Source organism: Crocodylus siamensis, chromosome 5 (genome assembly GCF_052110815.1).
Source record: "Crocodylus siamensis isolate JL-2025a chromosome 5, ASM5211081v1, whole genome shotgun sequence".
Lineage (NCBI taxonomy): Eukaryota > Metazoa > Chordata > Crocodylia > Crocodylidae > Crocodylus > Crocodylus siamensis.
The window spans coordinates 175,622,950-175,647,620 of NC_143399.1; the positions used below are offsets into that span (position 1 = coordinate 175,622,950).

General features: G+C 48.0%; 1 protein-coding gene across 4 annotated transcripts in view; it reads right to left on the minus strand.

Moving 5' to 3' along the window:
• Positions 1-21,044, minus strand: part of ST8SIA6 (ST8 alpha-N-acetyl-neuraminide alpha-2,8-sialyltransferase 6) — an 81,485-nt gene extending 60,441 nt beyond the window's left edge. For 2 of the 4 annotated variants that reach the window (XR_016442325.1, XM_090047225.1), the window contains exons 1-2: positions 20,726-21,038; positions 20,505-20,603 (exon numbers count right to left, since the gene is read on the minus strand). Coding sequence is in view for 3 of the 4 variants with exons in the window: in XM_090047225.1 (XP_089903351.1) it covers positions 20,505-20,603; positions 20,726-20,820 (194 nt within the window). In the remaining variant the exon portion in view is untranslated. Of the gene's footprint in view, positions 1-17,911; positions 18,010-20,504; positions 20,604-20,725 lie in introns of all 4 variants that reach the window. The other 2 variants (XM_090047227.1, XM_090047226.1) reach the window with 2 other exon arrangements.
• Between the last annotated feature and the right edge of the window lie 3,627 nt (positions 21,045-24,671).

Here is a 24,671-nt window from a genome sequence, read left to right on the forward strand (position 1 = left end):
TTTTTTTTTCTGTCTCTCTCCTGCAGACTTCCTTCCACCGATTCAGGGTTTGTTTGTTTTTTAGAAACTGGAGCTCTGATACTTGTAGCAGATTTGCACAAATCTTAGGTAAAAATGTGGAGGCTTTATATGGACAACATGTCATTAATTCATAACAGCACATATCTAGGTACTTTCAAGAGCTCCTCAATCCTGCTCTCAGATTTGGCAGCCAGGTCATGGCTGTGTGTTCATCCATGCATTCAAATGATTCAAGTGCCCAAAAAACATGCACATCTGAGGGTGCTGAAACAGGAGTCTCAACGTTTGTTGTACTGGTGGCACTATCATTTGCACATGCAGGGTCTAAATTTTGCCCTTGATTTCATGTACACAATTCAGATGGAAGCACTGAGGCCCAGCAGTAAAGTGGGTCTTGGCTCATTCTAGGTATACAAATGTTTCGCTAGGGGTCAGTCCAGCAAGTGAGGTGAAGTCTTTTGAGTGTAAGAATGGTAGAACAGTTGCCTTTGTTGGATTAAGTAGGAAGGAACAGAACAAACCTAGTTGTTTTCATAGTAGATTCTGCTATGTGGAACAGAGCTGTATTGCTACCCAGCATGTCCACAGGTGGTGGATAGTCAAACAACTTCTAGGGAAGGTTAGCTTTGAAATAAGCAGGGGTAAGCAAGTTACTTTTAGATGCATAGGGAACAGGAGAAAAAACAAATGGGAGTGTGGGGCCATTGCTCAACAACTCAGGAGAGCTTGTTACCGGTACCCAGAAGCATGGCACTGGTGCCTCATGAGTCCGGGGGGGCACCCGCTGAAGCCAGTGGTGGCAGGGGCGGAGCTGGCAAGCTCCCACAGACACTGCCAGTGGCAGAGCCGGAGGTGGCGAGCATCTGCAGCTGCCGCCAGTGGCAGGGCTGGCACTGCCAGGGGGGTCATGTGCCCCCTGGTGCTTCCCCTACACATCGCCTATGCCCAGGAAAAAGCTGAACTCCTGAATGACTACTTTGCCTCGGTCTCTCAATGGAGCAAGGGAAAAACCATGCCAGGTAGAGTAGAGGATGAGTACAGTAGGAATAAAATTGGTGTAGAATTGGTGTATGTCTCATTTTTTTAAATGGTCATATACGAATCAGTGGGACCAGATGATCTTTATCTGAGAGTGCTGAAGGAGCTGGCCAAAGTCACTGCAGAAACCCCTGACAAAACTCTTCCACAACCTTTTGGCACTCTGGAGTTGTCTCTGAGGACTGGAAGAGGGCCAGTGTTGTGCCCATCCACAAAAAGGGCAGGAGGAAGGACCTGCATAATTATAGGCTAGTCAGCCTAACTTCCATCCTAGGAAAAATCCTAGAAAAGTTCATCAAGGAGTCCATCTGCAATAAGCTTGCAGAAGGCAAGATTTTGAATGACAGCCAGCATGGCTTCATCACGGGAAGGTCTTGCCTTACCAACCTCATCTCCTTCTATGACCAGGTAACTCGCTACCTGGACATGAGAGCAGATTAACATTGTAAACCTTGACTTCCAAAAGGCCTTTGATCTAGTATCCCACAATGTCCTCAGGAGAAAATTGGAGGTTTGTGGGCTTAACTCCAAGACAGTCACATGGGTAAGAAACTGGCTGCAGGATAGGACCCAGAGAGTCATAGTGAATGGATTTGTGTCAGCCTAGTGAGAAGTGGGCAGTGGTGTCCCTCAGGGGTCGGTGCTCAGTTCAGTACTTTTCAACATCTTTGTTAACAATTTGGAGGTAGGAGTGAAGAGCTCACAGGCCAAGTCTGTAGATGACACCAAGTTATAGGCGCATGGTCATGCTTGAAGATAGGCTACAAATACAGACAGCTTAGCAAGTTAGGCAGATCAGAACCCGATGAAGTTCAATGTTGAAAAGTGTAAAGTGCTCTACCTGGGGACAAACAACCCCCTGCACACCTACAGACTTGGTGGTGCCAAACTGACCAGCACCACAAATGAAAGGGACCTGGGGGTAATAACAGACCACAATATGAACATGAGCCGGCAGTGCAATGCTGTAACCAGTAGGGCAAATAATATTCTGCATCTCCAGCAAAACCAAGGAGGTGATTCTTCTGCTCTGCTCAGCACTGGTGCGACCATGGCTGGAGTACTACATCCAGTTCTGGGCACCACAATTTAACAAGGACATGGCCAAGTTTGAGAGAGTCAGGAGAAGAGCCACCCATATGATCAGAGTCTTACCCGGTAAACCATCCAAGGGAAGGCCAAGGGATCTGGGATGACTCAGCCTGAGGTAAAGGCTGCTGAGAGGGGACCTGATAGCAGCTTACCATTCTACTAGGAGAGTACATCAAGGGCTTGGTGAGCAACCCGAGGGGAAAACTAGCATCTGAGGGGAAAACCAGCAGTAATGGCTACAAACTCCTAGAAGATAGATTCAGGCTCAACATTAGGAAAAACTTCTTCATAGTCAGGGTGTCCAGACTGTGGAATAAGCTCCCTCCAGGGGTGGTGCAATCACCTACCCTGGAAATCTTTCAGAGGTGACTAGACAGTCACCTTGCTGGGGTCACCTGACCCCCAGTTATCTTTCCTGCTTGGTGCAGGGGGCTGGACCCAATGATCTTCAGAGGGCCCTTCTGGCCTTACAATTTATCAATCTATGCAGCACCACCACCAGGATGCGAGGACAGAAAACGGCAGTGCTCTCCCTCCTGAAAAGCCACATATATCCTTTGACAGTGCTGTGACATTACGAGTACAGGTTACCACTACAATAAGCCTGCCCAACCCCCAATCATGGGTCTACAAATCCACAATGGCAGAGCAGGTGGAAAAAGATGTTAGAATCTCAATGGCTGTGAAGGTGGATGAAAGCTGCAGTGGAATGAGATCACCAGTTGCTTTCGTCTTTTTGCCATTGGATCAAGGTCTTGTTCTGTCAAAAGCAGTGTGGAAATTGATATGTGGAACCTTTTGCATGATAAAAGACATTAAACAAAGGTATTTTCCATGAAAAATGGAAAACAATCATTCTTGGCTGCAAGGGATTGCCGAAGAGAATAACTAGCACTTATATGACTGTACAGCAGGGCAGGGCAAAGAGGCTTTTATTCCTTCCCATTGCATGTTCACATAATCGTTGATCAAAATAGCAGCCTTTATCTAGGGCAGCACAGCAGCTGTTATCAAAATGACCCTCTCCCTCAGAGCAATTTATCCAAAAAGCTGGCTGCAAATTGAGAGAGAGAGAGAGAGAGAGAGAGAGAGAGAGAGAAGGGGGAAAAAAAAAAGAGAGAGAGAGAAGCACCCTGCTTCCATGAACTACATAAATTACACTTTTCTCTGCACTATCTGGGAGTTCCCCAAAGAATACACCTGTGTCTTGCCTTGGGGAGATGGCACTCTACATGATCCTTACTGCGGGCCATAATCTAACTTTTTTTTTTAGCTATATAGTGCATTTAACAGACAGGAACAGCTGATGTTATCTGTTAGTGGCTCAGTTGCCAACTTTGGACCTGGGTTCTTATCTCCAGATCTTTTTGGAAGTGATATATAAATGTATGGGGAACAGGTTCTCAGGGTACAGAATTCAGCAGAGCATATAAAAGATTTCCCTCGATTTATGCGGTACCTGCATTCCCAGAAAACTGCACATAAATCCAATATGCATAAAGGGAACTCAGTTTACAGTGTAAGAAATAAGGATAGGTAGGGAGAGGGGTGCAGTACAGCCCACTAGCCACTCCTGGGGCTGCTGCAGGGAGCGAAGCAGAAGGAACTGTCAGTGGGTGCAGGGCACAGCTCTTGCTGCTACGCGCACCCCAGGAGCGCTGTGTGCCTATAGATCTGTCCACAGGACAAGGTCAGGCTGCAGCTGCAGGCTGGGGCCTGCGGTGGCACCAGGGTCTTCCCGGCATTCAGGGTGGGTGGTGGTGCTGGGAGGGGGGCTGCTGCCACCCCAAAATTTGCTCTAGCCCCCCAACCTGCCCTTCCAGTGCTGCCACTGAGCACTGGGAAGATCCAGGGGGGGCACGCACCCCTAGGGAAGAGCCTAGTACAGCCCCACAGCTCACAGCCCTTCTGGGGTGCATGTAGCAGCAACAGCTGCACCTTTCTGCCTCACACCCACTTACAGTTCCCTCCGCTGTGCTCCCTGCTGTGGCCCTGGGCTTCCACTTCTCCCCACTAACCACATCCCCTGATGCAGCAGCCCCAGGAGCAGCCGATGCTAGCTGCCTGCAGCCGCTGGGCTACACCATGCCCCGAACCCTCTGGTGCTCCACATGTTCCCACTAACCTCAGCCCCAGGGCTGTGCCGTGCTGTGGTGGAGGCAGGTGGTGTTGGCTGCCCTAGGGTCTGCTGCAGCAGGGATGGGATGGGTGGGGAGGAGTGGAGCCCTGGGGCATGGCACAGCTCGCCCCCACTCACCCTAGCCCCTGCTGCAGCAGCTCCAGGAGTGGCCAATGCCAGATGCCTGCAGCTGCTGGGCTGTACTGTGCCCCCACCCTCCCTGGGGCTCCATTTTTCCCCACTCACCCCAGCTCCTGCTGCAGCAGACCTGGGAGCAGCCGAAACTACCTGCCTGCAACACAGCACAGCGAAGCTCAGCCCAGGAGCTGGGGTGACAAGTGGAGCCCTGGAAGGTTCGGGGCAAGGTGCAGCCCAGCAACTGCAGGCAGTTGGTATAGGCTGCTCCCAGATCTGCTGCACCAGGTGCTGGGGTGAGTGGGGCCCTGATTCCATGGCCCTTTCCCCTCCCCCCACAGACTTACCTGCTGGGGGTGGGGCGCCTATGCCGATCACATAAGGGTGAATTTACCTCACATGTAACAAATTTTGGGTATAAAAAGGGTCATTGCATAAGAGCAAATTTGCATATACAGAACCCGCTTAAAGTGAGGGAAACCTGTACAGAATTGGCAGTAGAAGTTATTTCTATGACGTTCATACATATAGGTTTGCCATATCTTGATCTGGCTAGGTCTTAGGCACACATCAGAACCAAATAAAGCCCACTTGCCCTTTGTTCTTAAAAGGGCATTGAAAATTTGTTTTCCAACATATTTCATTTTCCCAGCTTTATAGATGTAAAATCTTGCAAAAAACCACAACCATAGTGATGGTGTAGGATATTAAGTGAAATGCTCTCTTCCTCTGTTTCTGTAGCTCTGGTGACTGCCGTGGATATTGAAAATTACTTTTAGGCCAAAGCAGCTCAAAGCACAGAAGGGGCCACAGTTTAAGTCTAGCTACATAAGAATTACCTTGGAAGAGAAATACCAGTATTGCCAGTCACAACTGTAATGAGCAACTGAAGCAGCAGAACAGCTAAAATAATGAACCTGGAGATGGGGAGTGAAAGGGAATCATGCTAAGGATGCATCTTAGAGTACTAAGTAAAACATTGTGATCAGCCTGTTTGCTTGGATACTGTGGAAACACCAAAGAACTCAGACATAAATGCTGAGACATTCACAAAACAAAAAGAAAGAAGTTGTTTCTCCCTGAACAATAGAAGGAGCACTAGTAGAAGCTGAGTTGTTACTCTATCTGGTAAAGTCAGTCATCCTCACAAGCCGGGCAAAAAAAATGGAAGAAACAGGGGCACTTGTCATTTCAGTTAAGCCAACATGAATCAGGACTAACTCTACTTAAGTTCAAAGAGCTTAATTCTCAATTGAACTGGGTCAGTTATGAACCAATTGCTTTGATGCGCAGGGTTTCGAAACACTAAAAAAGTCCTTTCCAAATGCCACAAACAGAAAAGCAAATGTGCTACTGAGGATCAAACAGCAACTTCGCTTTGGAATAACTTCTTGTAAGTAGATTCTATGCTGATCACCACAAAAGATCCATGCGAGCCATTAGTATTATTTGGGCATATATTGATTTCAATGGGTTTCAGACAACACAAGGCTGAACCAAAGTATTCTCTGTTCCATAATCTGGTCACAAATTATGGTCTATTGACAGGCTGCCATTGGCTGGTTGATAATAGTCAAATGCTTGTTTGAATTCTGCTCATAAAGAGGCCCTGGCAGTTCTGAAAGCCATCTTACTAGCCTTCGTGATGCACATCTGCATCCCATACATCATGATGTGAAAATTGATGTTCTTTCAACAGGTGAAGTTCAGCTCTCTACTAAGGCCAAAAGGTCAGGATCTTTAGTTTCTGAAGCCTCTTAAAGGTTTAGGCAGGGTGTGCATTCCTGCTGGTCATCTGCGTGGAAATGAATCTCACTTCTGGGAGTGGCTGCTGAGATTCATAGAAGACCAAATTCAGCTTCCATACTTCTACATTTCCTGGTGCTTGTGGGCACATGCAGGAGATTGCTGGCCCTAGGTAGACCCTCTTTCACTGTAGCTTTGGATTGGTTCCAGTTTATGGATATTAGACCAAATTAAAGATATTGCCTTGAAATAACAGCATGAGGTCAGTCTTTGTTCATTTAGTCCGCATTCAAATTAGCTAGGCCCAAATACCTTTTACGTATTTGTTCCTTTTGATTACAGAGCCTCAGTTCAGTGGTTTTGGTATGGCATGGCATGGCAGCGGATCCCACAGCAGATTCTATATTACTCGTGAGTGTAACAACATGCCCCAAAGCATATTATATACTGCTTGCAAAGCAATGACTTCTACTTAGAAAATCTAAAATTACTCTTGTTTCACCATGACAGAAACCTCCATCCCACAGCAGAGGACTGAATTAACAATGGTCTGTGAGGGGCATTACAGGAATCTACTGAGCTATTCACTACAAAGAGTTCAGATTTAGACGAATATCTAGTTAGACAGTATGAAAAGATGGTCCAATATCTGCTTGCTTAGTTGAAGAAAAGCTGCCCAATACTTAAAAATGCACAAATCCATATTTCTGATCAACTAGGTTAATCCTCATCTTGGCAGCCACTAAAAATTTCATATTGGCAAACATGCCAAGTTAAAAAACATCTTATGGTGAAAACTCATACAATATCCAGTGGTTAAAATCTTAAACCAGGTAAAACTTGGCCATTTCAGGTGAGATTTCCTTAGAGTTTTATAGTGTATGTAAACCCCAAATCACAAAGCAAAATTCAATGGGCAAATTCAAAGCATTATCTATCACATAATAGTAATACCAGCGATTTTTGTACAATCCATGAGCCAATCTCTTCCTAATATAACACTACAGAGGAACCTAACCATACATACATTAAATCTTCAGCCCAATAAGAGATCAGTGTCACAATTACTATATTTTATTACTGTGAGGCTTGTCTGTTTCTTGGTCACAAAGAGACATACAACTGCTGCTGTTTAGATAGTTGTATCCCAAGGGGATGGAACCTGTTTACTTCTGTACCACGTGCTGCACTATCCTGATTGGGGACTACCACTGGTCATGATCAGCTTTTCCAGGCACTGATTAATAATAATAATAATAATAATAATAATAATAATATCTAGCCATCTACCCAACTTGAGGCAGCTGGCCAATTTTGCAGACAGATCATGAGGCTGGCCATCATTTTTGTGGGTTATTGTGGCAGCCCCCCCCTCCCACCCCTGATTAGCCAAGGGCTGTGCCGTGTGGCTCTGCTCCTTGCCACTGATTGGTGGAGGAGGTGGGGCCACATGACAGGCATCCTTTCAGCCAGTCAGCAATGAGGATGTGTGTGTGGGGGGGGGGGGGTAGCCATCTTGGGCTATGACAGCAGGGTCTGCTGGATATATCAACCCTAGCATGGGAGGACCCCAGGAAGCACAGGAAGCCACTCGAGGAGGGCAGCAAAAACTGCAGTAAGGACAGGAGATGGCTGTTCACACCTGCAGGTGTGGAGACACTGATGATGGAGCAACATGCACAGCTGTGGCCTCATTTTAGAAGTATGTGCTCCCTGTACTTTGGTGTATGCACAGGGGCTGATGCAATAAGTCCACATCCCAAGCCTATGAGTGTGGGGAGCAGGAGCCGAGGCTGAGTGGAGGCAGCTTCAGGAGTTCCACAGTTTCAAGAGTTCCACAGCTTCAAGGACCCAGCAAAATTTCAAGCAGGCAAAACACACAGCGAGATCCACTAACTGAAAGCCTGGAGGAGTTTCTGGTGTTCTGCATCACCAGGTAGCTGAGGAGCAAGGCTCCATGCAGACCCCAGCATGCAGACCAGGAGGAAAAGGGCATATGAGTCAGGAAGTCTTGGTGACCTGGAGCCCCGGGTGCTGTGAAGACATAATTTTTCCTCTTTTGATAGTTTGAAGTAGTTGATATTGATTTTGACAACTGTGAACTAATTAATAACTATATTGATTTGAAAGCCCGAGACTTTACTGGTAGCTGGAGTTTGATTCAGATGCATAGGAATTAACTGGAGGCTGGAATTTTGATTCAAAAGCCCATGAATTAATTGAGGGCTGAGATTTGATTTTGATGATTATGAACCAAGGACTACATTAATTTAAAAGTCCCATGAACTGACTGACAGTAGGAATTTGATTTGAAATGTCCATGAGTTCATTGAAGACTACTGGGGCTGAGGTCTATGAATTAAGCAAGGACTATATTCATTTGTGACCATGGTGGTCTGAAAGCCTGGGAATAAATTTAAGACCTTGGCCCCGTATATCTAGGACTCAGGGCCGCCATCACAATCCAACACCCGGTTGGCATGCGGACAGGATGAAGGGGAGGAGGAGCCCTGAGAACATCCACAACATGGGCACACTCATGAGTGTCATTATTAACACTAAAACCCTCCCTATTATCATAAAAGATCAAGGCATGGCAAGTGAGTTGAGGGGCACACCCCATATGCAGGAAACTGAGGGCAAAACTATATGGCCCTAAGTGGTGTTTGCCCAGAGAAGTCCTCCCAAGCCTTGCAATGCCCCCTGTTTTGGCATAACTGTTCACAGCCTCCCCTTTATGCCAGCATCTCCCACTTCCACTCTGGCAGGCTGTGCAGCCAGGTCACAGTGGCTGTAAGGACAGCTGGCTCCTTCTGGGAAGCCAGCATTTTCTTTTCAGTGATCTTTTTTATCCCCCGTGGATTTCACATGCATTGTCTAATTTCACGGGTAATGCCAGATTTCACAATTCCTGCAAAATCCATTAAATAGTGATTGAGTAGGTCCCTACCAATATCTAAGGTTTAAACATAAATTGACTACTGAAATTACTCTCCAAGGCTAGGCCTATGTTTCCCAGCTTGAGTACATGTTTTTTTTACAGGTGGATATCAGGTGGAGTAGAGAAATAGCTGTATTAGGAAAAACTAGAATGCTCAGTGTAAGCATATTCTTGCAGCTTTGGCTAGACAGGCAATTGGCTCCATGCTATCCTTAGAAGAGCAAAACACAAAATGTGCTACATTCAGTGGACATCTAGCTTAGCCAGAACATAGCCTTCTTATTAGTGAGAGGAGCGTAAACCTTGAGGGAGGAGAGGGCCAGCCAGGGAGAAAGAAGAAACCCAAGAAGAAGAAAAGGGATTAGAGAGAGAAATGGCCTTAAAAAAATACTACAAAACCTATATTATAGCATAGTACAAAGAAACCGAGGGTATGCTAACTGATGTCCAAATCCACCCCAAGAAGGGGCTCCTGCCAAAATCAAGTGAAGAGTGGGTTCAAACCAAGCTCACAACTGGCCTAGTGCTGGTGCCATGGAAGCCAATAGGAGTTTTAGCACTGACTTCTGCGGGAGTCAAATTAAATCAATACTGGGTGCATCCACACATGTACTTTACTGTGGAGTTGACCAACTGACTCAGCAGTAAAGCGTCACTGTCTACATGAGTGCCGGTATTAGGGTGCAGTAGATTACATTACCTCTGCCATAAGATAGTATTGTTGGGGATAGTACGATCATATATATGATGGCGTAATTGGCTTCACTGAAACGCTCATGTAAATGGTGACCGGGTCTGGCTGAGGCATGAGGGTGCTAACATGCAGGGGGCTGCCTGCTGTCCAACGCCACACTTTAGCACTGTCATGCCTCAGACAGCCCCTCTGCTACCACCACCTGGAGCCCAGGGATGTCACCCCCTCCCCCAGTCACCTGCCAGGCCAGGGCTGCTCCACCCTGGCTCTAACTGCTGCAGTCCCAGGCGCACATTAAGACACTATGCCTGGGAGTAACTGACTCTGGTGCAAACTGTGCTGGAGTTTATTGTGTCTCACTACTTGCATGTGCAGATGCACCCACCAAGGATTTTTTAAAGATCCTACCCCTTGGCTTTATGCACTCCGTATGAAGCAGAGTCTGGGTCCTGAAAGCCTCATGTTCCTACTCCTGATTCTAAGCAGCAGCACTAAAACTGTCCCCGAGTATATACGCTGAACTGCATTATGTATCCACTAGGTTACATTAGTGTACATATACATCTTTCTATCAGGATTGACACAAAACTGGCATCCTGTTTTCAAATACTTCATTCTCTTAATTTCTCCCTCCATATTTAGTTTTGAATCTCACACTATTAATTGGGTACTAGATGGTAACAGAAACCAATAATGTGGCCCCTATTTTCAAGAAGGGGAGGAAGGAAGATCCTAGTAATTATAGACCTGTCAGTCTCACCTCCATCTTTGGAAAAGTCTTTGAAAAGATTATTAAGGATCATATTTGTGGGAGTCCAGCAGGAAAAATAATGCAGCAGGGCAACCAGCAAGGATTCATAGCAGGTAGATCATGCCTGACTAATCTGGTTTTGTTTTATGACCCGATCACAAAATACTTAGATGCAGGAGTAGAGGTAGATGTTGTTTTCTTGGATTTTAGGAAGGCCTTCGATACAGTGTCTCATCCCATTCTCATAAATAAATTAAGAGGCTGTGACTTAAATGTTTACATGGTCCAGTGGGTGGCTAATTGACTTGGGGGTCACATCCAGAGAATGGTAGTAGATGGGCCAGTATCAGCCTGTAAGGAGGCGGGTAGTAGGGTCCCTCAGGGCTAAGTCCTTGGATCTATGCTCTTCAATGTCTTCATCAGTGACTTGGATGTGGGTGTGAAGCATACTCTGTCCAAGTTTGCAGATGATACTAAATTGTGGAGTGAAGTGAACACTCTGGAGGGTAGGGAATGAGGGCAGGCAGAGCTGGACAGGTTGGAAAAGAGGGCAGAACACAACAGGATGCAGTACAACAAGGACAAGTGCAGAGTGCTGCACCTAGGACGTACAAATATCCAGCACACCTACTGGCTAGAAAATGACCCTCTTAGCAGCAAAGAAGTGGAAAGAGATCTCGGAGTCATAGTGGACCCCAAAATGAACATAAATCCTAAGTGTGACAAAATCATCAACAAAGCTAATTGCACTTTATCATGCATCAGCAGATGCATGACAAATAGAACCAAGGAGGTGATACTTCCTGTCTATGCGGCATTGGTCAGACCACAGTTGGAGTACTGCATACAGTTTTGGGCTCCATACTTTAAGAAGGATGTGGATAGCCTTGGGAGGGTCCAGTGAAGGGCCACTCATATGGTTATGGTTATGACTAAAGGACCTGGACCTCTTCAGCCTCTGCAAGAGAAGGCTGAGAGGTGATCTTGTGGCTGCCTACAAATTCATTAGGTGGATGCAGCAAGGAACCGAAGATGCTCTGTTCACCAGGGTGCCTCTTGAGGTAACAAGGAACAATGGTCACAAACTGACTGAGAGCAGATTTAGGCTAGACATCAGAAAAAACTTCACGGTGAGGATGGCCAAAATTTGGAATAGGCTTCCAAGGGAGGTGGTGCTCTCCCCTATCTTAGGGGTCTTTAAGAGAAGGTTGGATAGGCTGGGGGTCATCTGACCCCAGCACTCTTTTCTGCCCAGGCAGGGGGATCTGACTCGATGATCTGTTGAGGTCCCTTCTGACCCTAGCATTTATGAATAATCTGTTCTTTCATGGAAAGAGTGTTCTTAACTGTTACCTCTGCCACCATTTAAGTGAATTAGATAATGAGAATATATTGAGGTTTTTAAGGTTTGTGACACTTTGATTAATATGATAATACACAGTCTAAATGGCTGATGAAATGGACTGTAAAAACTATTTTGTCAAACAGAGGAGTACCATTTTGCCTTATAATATTAATCATGGTAGCTATGAAAGAGACTGATCTAGTCAAATTCCCATGAAAGCCTTTCTTGAATAAAGAATGTTTGGCTTGAATGAGGAATGTTAAATCAGACCTTATTAGGCAACAATGCCTTGAAATTATTTGCTATTCCTGTTGCTGCACTGAACTTGGACTACTTTTAACATGGATCCTTTTTTTATTACTATCTATAAAACCCATAAATTAGTCCGCAGATAACTTGACAAACAATATTCACAATCTAGCAGACTAGTGAAGAGAAAACAATATGGTGACAATACTGAAATAGTTTTATAGCAGTACTTGCTAGACAGAATGACAGACAACAGCAATTTCTCTTTGACAAAGTAAACTGGTAGAGGCTGAGAAACCCTTTTCTGCTGTCAGGACATGAATGTATCCTGGCAGCAAATTTCTATAGAACATCTATTCATTTAGACATAGCAGACATACCAAGTACATCCTAAAAATGAACTCCTCAAGGATGTCTGCATGTATCACTCAAGAAGAAAGTTAAAAAATATTAAGACATCAACAAAATTAGCAGCGCTGCCACCAGTGCTGACTAATGTAAACTGCATCATACTACTTGTGTTACCCACTAGGTTACTATTCATAAAATTGGTAATAGCCCGTTTCCATTTCCTCTGACCCCTAGCCAGGGATACAATATTTAACTGAAGAATGCATGGGTCTCTGTAGAATACCCAATTAACTAAATTCAGTAACATACTTTCTAGACTGCACTTAAAAATCCTGTTGAGGAAGGAAAGAGTGGAGATTCCGATACAGTACAGTAATTCAGACTCATCCCCACTACAAACATTTCCATCTGTTTACTCACAGCTTTTCTAACAGTTGCTTGAGTACTCCAACAATTTGCATCATGCTTAGAACATAAAATTTTCCCTGGAAATTTTCAAGAACAGGTCAGGCAGACACTTGAATGGTTTAATCAGGGACAGTCCTACCTTGAGTAGGGGGCTGAACCAGATGCCTCATGAAGTCCCTTCCCATCCTACTTCTCTATGAGCCTGAACTTAAAAGTAAGAAGACATGGAATGTTTTACTTAAGAGGTGCTTTACAACTGGTGACTTACAGAATGGTGGCTGCTCATATCTCTATTTGTGCCACTACCATTACCTGTTATCACTTCCATTACCTTAATTCTCCATTACTACTTGTGTTTTAAGAAAACAGTTTTCACTTCCACTTCCATGAGCTAGTTATTTACTGCTTTGCATTCTAATTGGGTTTTTAAAACAAGGTCTGCACCCCGTAAGGAAAAGTTGGTGTGATATGCTGGGGGAGGGTCTGACTAACAATGGAGTGATATTAGCAAAGGGAAAATGTAAGGTGAATGTTGGTAAAGTTTTATTGACACTGAAGCATATTAGGTTGCAGAGTAATATCCCCAGTGGCAGAAGTCCCATTGCCTGAGAGTTCTGAACCTAAGCCAGGCAATGACTGAAAAAAAAAATTTTAAAAATGCCCTGTTGGAAACAGTTCTGCATTTCTAGGGAAACTGATTGAATGATCTAATAGGTCTTTATTGTCTCTGCCTTTCATACTCTTGGGAGTATGAGGGAGACTCCATTTAAGACAAGCTACCACAATTATTGACTACACTGGTCCTTTTAAAGCCAAGGCTGTTAATCTGTAGGGCCCAACTGCCTGTTCTAGGACCACTCTGCAAAAACAGACCCATGGAACAAACCATCACTAAAGAAAGGAGGGGGTCCTAGCATAATAAAATGGTTTTGAGAGAAATCATTTACTGCTCCTGTTAAAATCCAGGAGGAAACCTTGGCTAGATACAAGGGTATAGGTTGTAGTTGTGTTGGTCAAGGTCAGGGGTGGGCAAAATATGGCCCATGGGCCATATCTGGCCAACGAGGCCATTCTATCCGGCCCATGGGGCCATAAAAAAAAATTTTTAAAGTAATATTTATGTGTCCTTGGCTTCTGTCAAAAATGACAGGAATCAAGGGCAGTAGGACCCAGGGGAAGCTTGGTGGGTTCCCACAACAGCAGGGCCCCCCCAGCCCTGCCCCCCCAGCCAGAAGCCCCAGCAGGGGCTTCTAGCCTGGGAGCATGTGGCTGCCCCATGCTGGAACCTCAGGTAAGGGGTGGGGGGGCAGGGGCAAGGGCAGAGGGGGACCCCGGGAAGGAAAGGAACCCAGGGAAAAGCTGAGCATGGTGTGGGGGAAAGCAGCCCCTTGCCTGCCCTGTGCCTGGCGCCCCGCGCTGCAGCTGCCTGTGACTGCCCTGCATGGGCTGCAAGTGGCTGCAGCAGGGAGTTCCAGCCATGGGGTGCATGAGGGGCCACTTCTCCCCGCCCCGTGCTCAGCTTTCCCCTGGGCTCCTTTCCAGCATGGAGGAAAGCAGCCTCTTGCCCGCCCTGTGGCTGGCACTCCCTGCTCCAGCCACTCGCAGCCTGCATGGGGCTGTCCAGAGAATGCACAGGCAGCCTCAGGTGGGCTGCGAGTGGCTGCAGCACAGGGCGCCAGCCATGGGGCAGGCAAGGGGCCACTTGTCCCCACCTTGAGCTCAGCACCACATTGTAACCCGGTCCCACTGCCAGCCTGGGCCCCCTGCCGGCTCCAGGCTTGCCTGTTGGGGCTGCACGTGGCAACAGCAGCTGCAGCCCTCCCACCTGCCATGCCAGGCAGTGTTTGCCACTGCCAACTCTGGGCTGCCCAGCGCACAAGCTCTGGTCTAGCAGCAGCAGCCAACACTGCCGGCGGGGGGGCAAGCTGGGGGGCAAGCACAGCTGCTGCCGCCGACGGGCAAGCCCAGAACTAGCAGGGCCCAGGCTGGCAGCAGGGCAGGTTACAAGATGGTGCTGAGCGCAGGAAAAGTGAACTCTTGCTCGCCCTGTGGCCGGCACCCTGCGCTGTAGCCGCTTGCAGCGCACGCGGACCTGCCTGTGCCTGCTCCAGACAGCCCCACGTGGGCTGCGAGTGCCTGCAGCAGGGAGCGCTGGCCACACGGTGGGCAAAGGGCTGCTTTTCCCCGTGTTCAGCACCAGCTCCTTCTCTGCTGGCAAGCAGGGGGTTGGGGCTGCACACTGCCCCCCACCTGTACTGCAGGGCTGGGGGGCACTGGGAGTAAGCAGGTACAGGAGCCAGCAGGCGCATGGGGCCCGCACTGGTGTCCTGGGACAAGTGCCAGCAAGGCCCAGAGCAGGGTGGCAGGAGCATGGGGTCCCAGCTGGCAGGGGCTCTAGAGAGCCAGGGCAGCTCCCCCCTTTCTCTGTTGTTGCAGCCCAGCTTGGCTCCACAGATCTCTGCCAGCCTGTGCCCCACTTTGGGCCCCACTGGTGCTGGCCCTGGAACATCCGTCCCAAGATGGTGACCAGGGGGCAGGGCACCTGTCAAGGGGTGGGGCCACCCATGAGGCCCTCGACAGCCCGCCAAAACTGGGTAGAGCAGTTCTTGGCCCAAAATAATTGCTTGTCCCTAACCTAGGGACATAGACAGACAAGGAACCTTGTCTAGCTGGATACAGACATTCAAAAAGACTGAGGCAGAATCCATCTAAGTTATATGGTTTTCAGTAAGTGATGGAGTTTAGATCAATAGTGAGCAGAACACACATTTGATCCTTTGGCGGGGGAGAAGGTAGAGAACAAATCATAGACTGGATTCCACCATTTTTTAAACCACTGTGTGCGGACAAAACTTCTGTTATGGATAGAGACCAGTTGTGTGTGCTGAACTTCTGTTTTGATATAGGTATAGACCGGTTTCCTATCACTTATACCGGTAAGAGTGAAATGTCTGTTCCTGGCCATAGAAGCCCAAGTGGGTTATGCCTCCCCTTCTTTTCTCATATAGAAGGGGCTGTAGGAAGTGAGGTTTTAAAGTTCTGCTTGGATTTGCAGGCTTCTGCAAAGAAGCATGCTAGGAAGTGGGCAGATTATAAGCGGCTTCTTAACATAGAGACAGTAGAAAGAGTTTGAGTCTATCCCAGAGACAGGTACAATCTGCATTGGTAGTGTGGACTGTGACAGCTGCATTACTGGGAGGAGTCTGGATTCACAGCTGAAATACACAGGAGGAAGAAACCCTGGGAAGGGTTCATGTTCAGTGTTTTTTTCATTTGGTTGCTTTTTGACAACTTGACTTCTCTTGCTTCTCCAGAGAACTGAATGATGGCGGATGGGCTTGGATTACTTGAGGGGATAATAGATCCTACCCCGCACACCGCCATGAGTGAACCCTCTTGCCAGGGGTAGATAGGCAGCAACCTGGGGAATTAATGCTGCTGTCCAAAACCCAGCAAGATTTTTAACTAAGCAGGGCAAGCCCTCAGCCCACATGGAGGGGAAATTCCTATGGAAAAAAGTTACACATTCCTCAACTGAAAAAAAGTGTTTCTAGTTCTCCACACTTCAGTATACAGATTAAGGGGCTCTGACCCAATAATAAATTTCAGTTGCCCTTGCCTAATCTCTCTGGCCCTTGAGGCACTCATTCATGGCTTGGTGTGCTGCAAGCTCATTGAAAGCTCGGTTCTGATGTCTATTGCCTAGATACAGTGCCTGGACTTGTCAGCCAAGTCTGGCTGCTCAAATCCATCCACCACAGCTCCCAGTTTAGTTTAGCTCAGGGGTGGGCAGTTATTTTGGGCAGAGGGCCACTTACCCAGTTTTGGCAGGCTGTCAAGTGCCACATGGGTAGCCCCACCCTTTGAAAGGTGCCCTGCTCCCTGGTCACCATCTTGGGACCAATGTCCCAATGTCTTGGGACTAATGTCCCAGGGCCAGCACTGGGGGGGGGGGGACCTAAAGCAGGGCACAGGCTGGCAGGGGTCTGTGAAGCCAGGCTGGGCTGCACCAGCAGGGAGAGGGGGAAGATGGCCAAGGGGAAAAGTGAGGAGCCGTTTTTCCCCATGCTCAGCACCAGCTTGTAACCCAGCCCCGCTGCCAGCCTGGGCTCCAAGCCAGCCCTGGGTTTGCTTGTCAGCAGCAGCAGCTGCAGTCCCCCTGCTTGCAGTGCTGGGCAGTGTTTGCTGCTGATTCCTGCCTGGAGCTCGCATGCTGGGCAGCCCAGAGATAGCAGTGGCAAACACTGCCCGGCATGGCAAGGGCAGGGGGGCACAGCTGCTGTGGCCACGCACAGCCCTGATGGGCAAGCCCAGAGCCAGCACGGGGCCTAGGCTGGCCACGGGGCCGGGTTACAAGGTGGTGCTGAGCACTTGTGGGGGGGGAGGGGAGGGGAAAAAAAAAAAAAAAAAAAAAGGGTGACGGAAAGTGAAACGGCCCCTTGCCTGCACCGTGCCCCATGCTGCAGCTGCTTGCAGCCTGCCTGAGGCTGCCTGCACCTGCTCAGGACATTCCTGTGCAGGTTGCAAGTGGCTGCAGCGTGAGGCACTGGCCACGGGGCAGACAAGGGGCTGCTTTCCCCACCCCACCCCACCTGTGCTCAGCTTTTCCTGGGGCCACTTTCCCCCAGGCTCCTCCCCTGCCCTCCCCCCTACCTGTAGTTCTGGTGCGGGGCAGCCACTGTGATCCCAGGCCAGAAGCCTCAGCTGGGGAGGGGTGGCGGCTGGGCGGGCCCATCTGTTGTGGGAGCCCACCGGGCTTCCCCTGGGTCCTACTGCCCTTGGTTCCTGTCAAAGATTTTTTTTTTTTTTTTAAATACAGGAACCAGGGGCAGATGAATATCGATTTTCTACATTTTTTAGAGGCCCCACAGGGTGGATAGAACAGCCTTGTGGACCGGATCCATTCCACGGGTGGATTTTGCCCACCTATGTTCTAGCTGTTCTCTGGACCAAACATTTTCATTGCAGATCTTGGCAGCACTTATTTTTCTCCTCTTTCTACATGCCAAACAGACCTGTACCTCTGTGACAGCATCTTCTCCAGGCCCCTCCCTTTGAGTCAACTGATTGTCAATCCAGTCTATCTGTAGTTTTATTTTTGAGTGACAACAACTCAAAACTGAAACAAAAGGAAACACAAGTCACTGGCAACATGAGCTGGATGAGATTTTTAGAATATAGTTTTTTCCTGATGGAATACATGATTTTGGGTTGATCACAATGATCCCTGAATTCAGGGGTGGCCAACCTGCAGCATGGGTGCCACAAGCGGCACTGGCAGGCTCTGTACATGTCATGCAACAGAATGGTGAGGGGGCAGGCAACAAAGTGGTGTATAGGGTAGAGAGCAGAAAGTAGGACAGCACATCAAATGAGGGGAAAAATGGATTTGTGTGGTACTCAGGGAGGTATGGGGTAGTTTGTGGCATGCTTGCCAAAAAGATTAGTAAAATCTCAGAGATTAGCAATAGCTACATGAATTTGGACAGTGAAAGTCAAATAGCATGGACTAAAAGAATATAAGAGTAGAAGTTCAAACACTACAATTTGATATTTTGTTTGGATCATAGGAAAGTGGGGCTGGAAGGGACCTCAGTCATCTAGTCCAGCCCCCTGCAAAACGACATTGGTTTAAAATGTTCCCGTCTTAAATGTTAAAATTAAATTACAGTTAAATTGTATTGGGTTTGCCCCAACCCTTTTAAAACAAAATATTTCAGTTTTGGTGAAACAATACTTTTTGGTTGAGCCAAACAAATGTTTATGTTTCAACCAAAGAACAAAAACAAAATTTATTATCCACACAGCCCTACTGGTACCAGGTCTTCATCTTTTGGAAACGATCCTCCCACTCCCCAGTTATAGCCAGTCTCCTGCAGCTATTCAGCTCCTACGTGGGAAGCAGCATAATGCTGCCAAGTATTCCGAATTGTGGGCCTGTAGGGAAAACCTATCTGACCTCATATACCTGGAAGAGAGAGACCCACATTTCTTGCAGTAAAGAAGCTTGTTTTTAGAAAAACTCCAGTAGTAGGGGCTTCTATGAATAGTAGCTTGCCACATCCACCATCCCTGATATCCCTATGGCTGATCTGACATTAGCTGGCAGATACACTGTGAAACCCCATCCACTCTTGCCTTACAACCAAGATTAAAAAGTGCTAGTAACTGCCACTGGTTCTCTCTCTCCTGTTTGCCTCTTACTCCCTCTATTTTTTTGCTTTGGTTGTTACCGTACTAATAGCAGATTGGAAAGATCAACTAGCATCTCGTTCTCTGAAGCATTCTCTGCCAGATTTCTAGTCAGTTTGACTTCACTGCTTTTTTGCTTGCAAAGGTGAGTGGCAGGAGACTACTGCACAGAAACTGGTGAGGAAAGGTAAGGGGGGGAAAAAGAAAACCAAAGACTTAAGTGACAGTGATAACTGAGAGCAGAGAGTAAGGGAAACATGCAGACAGAAAAGAAAAACTACAGGAACACAGAAGAATGTGTGACCAAAGGCTCCATGCTGTTTTAGTTCATTCTAATTTCAAAACATTTAAAACACTTAAAGGCATTTGGAAGTGCAAAATTCTGAGGGTTTTCCCCTCCCCAACCTCCTCAGAAAACAGTAAGTGAACAGTTCAAATGAATATTAACACTATTTCCATTTGTCTTTATTAAGGCACAGCATCTATTGTTTGAACCACAGCTTTTATCTAGACCCTCAGGATAAAACCCTTAACAGAGTCAATAGATTTGTTGGCAGGGGCAGGATTTTATGCTTTAAAAAAATTCTGTTCAGGAGCCATTTGTCAGAGTCCATGTAAATCATTTGGTAGATTTTTGGTTCCTGTACTTGTGGCTGTGTATTGATCATAGCCGTGCCAACACGGCAACTGCCGTTTTAAAGTAAAATAAGTTGTCAAAAATATTAGAAGACCAGAGCAATTTCTGAATAACTAATCTTGGTTCTACAGACCTCACGCAATGCTGGATTAAGTCCCATACTCAGCAAGCAGTCACAAAACACAATTAATGTTCAAGCCTACAGATTTTGTAATGACTGATTTCCACTGCTTTTACTGACTTCATCCCAGTTAAACAGTGCAGCACAAATTAATAGGAATGGTGGCAAAGATCCACAAACTAAGTAACAAGGAGCTTGCTACCAGGGACTAAGCCATGGGTCCATTCAGGGAATAACACACTACTCAGTACAAACACAGGCTTTCTGTGTCTGGCTTAAACTGCTGCATCGTGAAGGAGAAAGCAGCGCTATGAATTCAGCAAACAGAGTTGAACCTTTTTTCCCCCCATTAAAGAAAAAAAGGCAAAGGGAAAGCTATGCTATGGGTTCAGGTTTTGAAGGGAAAGAAACAGCTGCCCAAGACCACATTCTACATCATCTTCTGCACTGCTCTTCACAGACCCATGTCCCGACTGACACTAGGTAGCACCAAGCAGGCGGTGTGATCCAAAGGGAAGCCGTTTATCCATTCAGATCCAAGCTACCGGGCATTTGCTGTACCCCAACGCTCCTACCAGCGCGAAGGGGGAGACGCAGCTTCGCGGGGGCACTGGGGCCCCCGGCCTAGGGGAGCGACGCTCCCAGGAGGACGAGAGCCCAGTACCTGTTCCGGCTCCTGGGACCCGGCTGCACCGATGCGAGAGGGGACCGGAGCTTCCTGCGGGCTTGGGGCGTGCCCGCCGTTGCCTCCTTCTCCCAGCTCCTAGCAGGTGGGGGGAAAACAAAGTTGTCAGGCACGAATTCAACCTTCCCGAGCCGGTCCCGGCCCCTTCCCACGCGGCGGGAGCAGCGCCGACACCGCAGCCGGGGCCCGCGCTGCCCTACCTGGCGCGCAGGGACCCGTCAGTCGTGAGCCAGAGCAGGCAGACGAAGAGCAGCAGGCTGCCGAGCAGGGCCACCAGCGCGATGACCGCCCGCATCGTGCGGCCGCTACAGCTACGCCAGCCCCATCCTATTTAAGCGCGGGTGGCGGCGGCGGGGAGCGGCAATAACCGCCGCTGGGGCTCGCCGCGCCGCCCCGCCTCCCAGTTCCGGTGCGTGAGGCCCGGCCGCCGCCTCCCCCGGCTCCCGGTGGCCGCCCCCGCCCCACCCCCAGCCCCCGGGGCGCGCGGACGTGGGGCCTCTCGCCTGCCGCGTAGGCACTGCGGGCGATGGGAGAAGCCCCGAGCCGGGTTTCTAAGGCAACGTGCCCGCCTGGCACCTGCTTTACCCCCAGGGCTGGAGCCGGGGCAGGGCACGAGGCACCTGCGTTTCCAGGGGTCACGAGCGGGGCAAGGCGCGAGGGCCAGGCTGGTGGGGCGGTGGGCTGGGGACTCGGAGACCCCTCGCTCCCCCGCTTCAGGACAGCAGCTCCCAGTCTGTGCCACGCGCACCCCGGTGGCATCCAGACAGCCTGTCTGTGGTAGGCATGAGCAGTTTTGTTATAGCTATACCGCACAGATTTGCTGGTGGTGCTTCAGGTCGTATTGTTTTAAATGGGTGGTGCGCAATCCATCAGAGGTTGGGAGAGGAGCCCATTCTGATTCGGACTTGCTGTGCCCAAAACAGGACAGCGTGTGTAGATGGGGCTGGATGTTTGATAGTGGGGGCCAACATGAGACGGCTCCTTCAGCTGCTGAAGCAGATACTGGCTCCTTGTTATAGGAACTGTTTACGGGGACCTTGCCATTGTAGCTGGCAGTCAGGCTATGTGCCCAAGGCTAACCTCCTGCTGCCTCCTCTGAACAACTCCCTCCTGCACTCGGTGTGTTTGGTGTGCATGCGGGTCTTTCCTTTAAACAAGTTGTGTTGCTTCTGGGTCTTCTGTGCAAGCCCCTGTGGGCTTGCTGAGTCCAGAGGTCGCCATATAGCATACCCTAAGAATTTTCTTTCACCTCCATCTCATTGCTGCCTGTTAGACTTCATAGTTCATCAAGTGTGTTGGTCTTCAAACCACTCTTCTACTACTTGCATTCCTGATGGAGGACTTGCTTCTACCCTCTTCCAGCCATCTGCTGGATGCCGTCCTGTTGGTCCTCGGGATAGCTCAGAACGTTTTCTCTGCCCCTCCTATACCAAGTCAGCTGATGGCTTTGGCTACATCTGCCAGGATGTACCCCCTCTGTCTGCTGCTACCCTTTAAATGTGTGCAGTTTCATCTCCGCTGTTCTTCTGAGCCTGTAGTACCACATGTGGCACAGCTTTCTGCAGCTTTGCTTCCTGGAGTTCACCACTACTTTGTGAGGCTGCTTGGGGTTTGGGCCCAGACAATGCTTATTTCTGTGTATAGTATAGTGGCCTCAGACCCTTCTTTGTTGCAGCAGGTGGCTGCCTGTCTAACGTGGCATTCTTTTATCTGTGTTGCTGTACTCCCTTGACATCCTTTGGTCTTGGCATTTCTTTAATGGCTCTCTGCTGTTTGTAGCTGTGGTAACTTCCAAGTGTGGTATAAAGCAGCATTTCTCAACCTGTGGGTCATGACCCAAAAGTGGGTTGCAAGAATATATGAAAGGGCTGCTAACAAACTTTAAAAATGGATTTTCTTTTAAAGGCGATAAACGTGGGAAACCATGGCTTTTCTCTTGTAGGCTGGCAGAGTTCTAGTCTGCGAGGGGCTGCCTGCTTCCGCAGCCCCACACACTGGGGGCCTGGGGATAGAGGGCAGCGGGTCAGGAGGGGCACTGGGCTGGGCCTGGCCATAGGTGTTTACAAATGGGTCCTGGTACACAAAAGGTTGAGAACCAGTAGTATAAAGAATGTTATTTCTCTTTCATTTCAGCTGGTTTTCATTTACCCTAGTGTTCCACCCCTCCTGCATAATTAGCCATCATTACTAGTTGGTGTCATGGTGCTGGATTTTCATGCCCTTAGCATCTCTTTGTACAGGAAAAATATCATCTACAACTTTTGTTTCTGAGAGTCCCTCTAGTGCTTGATATAATACAATACACAAGAAACACTTCTAGCAGCTGCTTCCCATGGTGGGAGCATTATTTCTGATGTCTCTCTCCCTCCTCTTAATTTTTCCTAAGAAGAAAGAAAATAAGTTTTACCTTCATGCAATTACCTTCAGGGAAGATTATTTGTCAGAGCTACTTCTGCTTATTTCACAGCTAAGTAGTTGTGGATCAAGCAGTGGCAGTACCACTAGGATGTGGTGAGGACAGCAGATGGCAATGTTCTCCCTTCTGAAAAGCCACATATCCTTTGACAGTGCTGTGACCTGGTTTGGCCAGGACACCACTATTTCGTCTGTTTAGCCCCCAGCTGTAAATCTACAAGTCCTTGAGGGTAGGGCAGATGAAAGAAGATATTAGATTCTCAACAGATGCACAGGCAGATGAAGGTTGCCAGAAATCCCCAGTTGTCTTGGTCTCCTTGCCATTGGATCAAGATCCTGTTCTGTCAAGAACCGTGTAGAAGCTGATAGGCAGCAGCTTCTTCATGATGGAAGAAGTCAAATACCGGTATTATCATGGAAGACAATCATCTTCAACTGTGAAGGACTGCCAAAGAAGAAGAGGTTCTCTTCCTTGTTGTGGTTTTTACTAGACTGGCTGATGCATGTGGAGTCTATACTTGCAAATTTAAAAACTAAGAAAGGATCTTTATTATGAGAGCTAGGGAATTGCCCATCAAGAATGATGGGGGAGGGCAGGGACGGAGGGGGGGAGGGAAGCTTGCTAACCCTAACCCCCTGCCCCCCCGCGCCACTGCCTCCCAGGAGCAGGAGGAAGCTTGCCCCTCTGCCAGCACCCAGCACTACCGCTGCCTCTTGTCTGTAATGCTTTTGGAACATTCTGATTGGTTACTGAAACAACCAATCAGAGTGCTCCAAGAGTGTTATGGCCAGGTAGACAGACTGACTAAGCCCTTTATTATATTAGAATAATTAACAAAGGTGTTTTGGCTTCAGTTAGCATTCAAGTCACATGCCACAAACTGACTTCCTGCTGCCTTCACTGGAACCTGTCCCCCCACCCGTCCCTCCCCAAGGAATCTGTGGTCTTCTTTGTTTTTCCCCACATCTGTAATCCCCATTTATCTGCTGTCCCCAGGCTTACCTTTCCTGTGCTGGTTACTTCTTCCTACCTAGGCCAAATGGGCTCTCCACCCTCCCCCAAATCACCCATAGATATCAACTCTTCTCATTAAGCTGATGCTGTTATGCAAAATGAAGAGGTGACTGTTGCCAGAAAATGAGATTAGAGTTAGAGGCACTGTGCCATGGGGTACACCTGGGGGAAGATGCACCTGAGAACTTCAAGTACAAATTCCCTGCCACCTTTGGATGGGCATAAAATGTGCAGAATGAAGGACACTTTGTACATGAAGGTATCTTCTGAAGGGAGGTATTGGTTCTGCTTCTAGCTTCTCCACCCAGTGAGCCTCCAGTAATTTCCTGCCAGGAAGTCATACCTGGGGTACCACGAAATGTTTACCAAACTACAGGAGGTGAATTTTTGGCCCCAGAGGGAGAGGTGGGAATTACTGGAGGTATTTTATTTGTTTACTCAAGAAAAGCATCCATGAGTGCAGAGAATTTACAGCCTTCTCCACAAAGAAATATCTGTATACGTATATACAACAACCTAATATAATATATATTTTTGGTCAGTTGTATACATTTGGGGCTGTTCAACTGCACTTTTATAATAGTAGGCACACAAAGCACCATCTTAGTTTTCAACATAAGTATATTCTTGTTTGTTAGCACATATTGGAAATTCCAGGCCCCTGGTTACATAAGGGAAATTTCAATCAGATCCCCAATTATATATTAGCAAGCTAT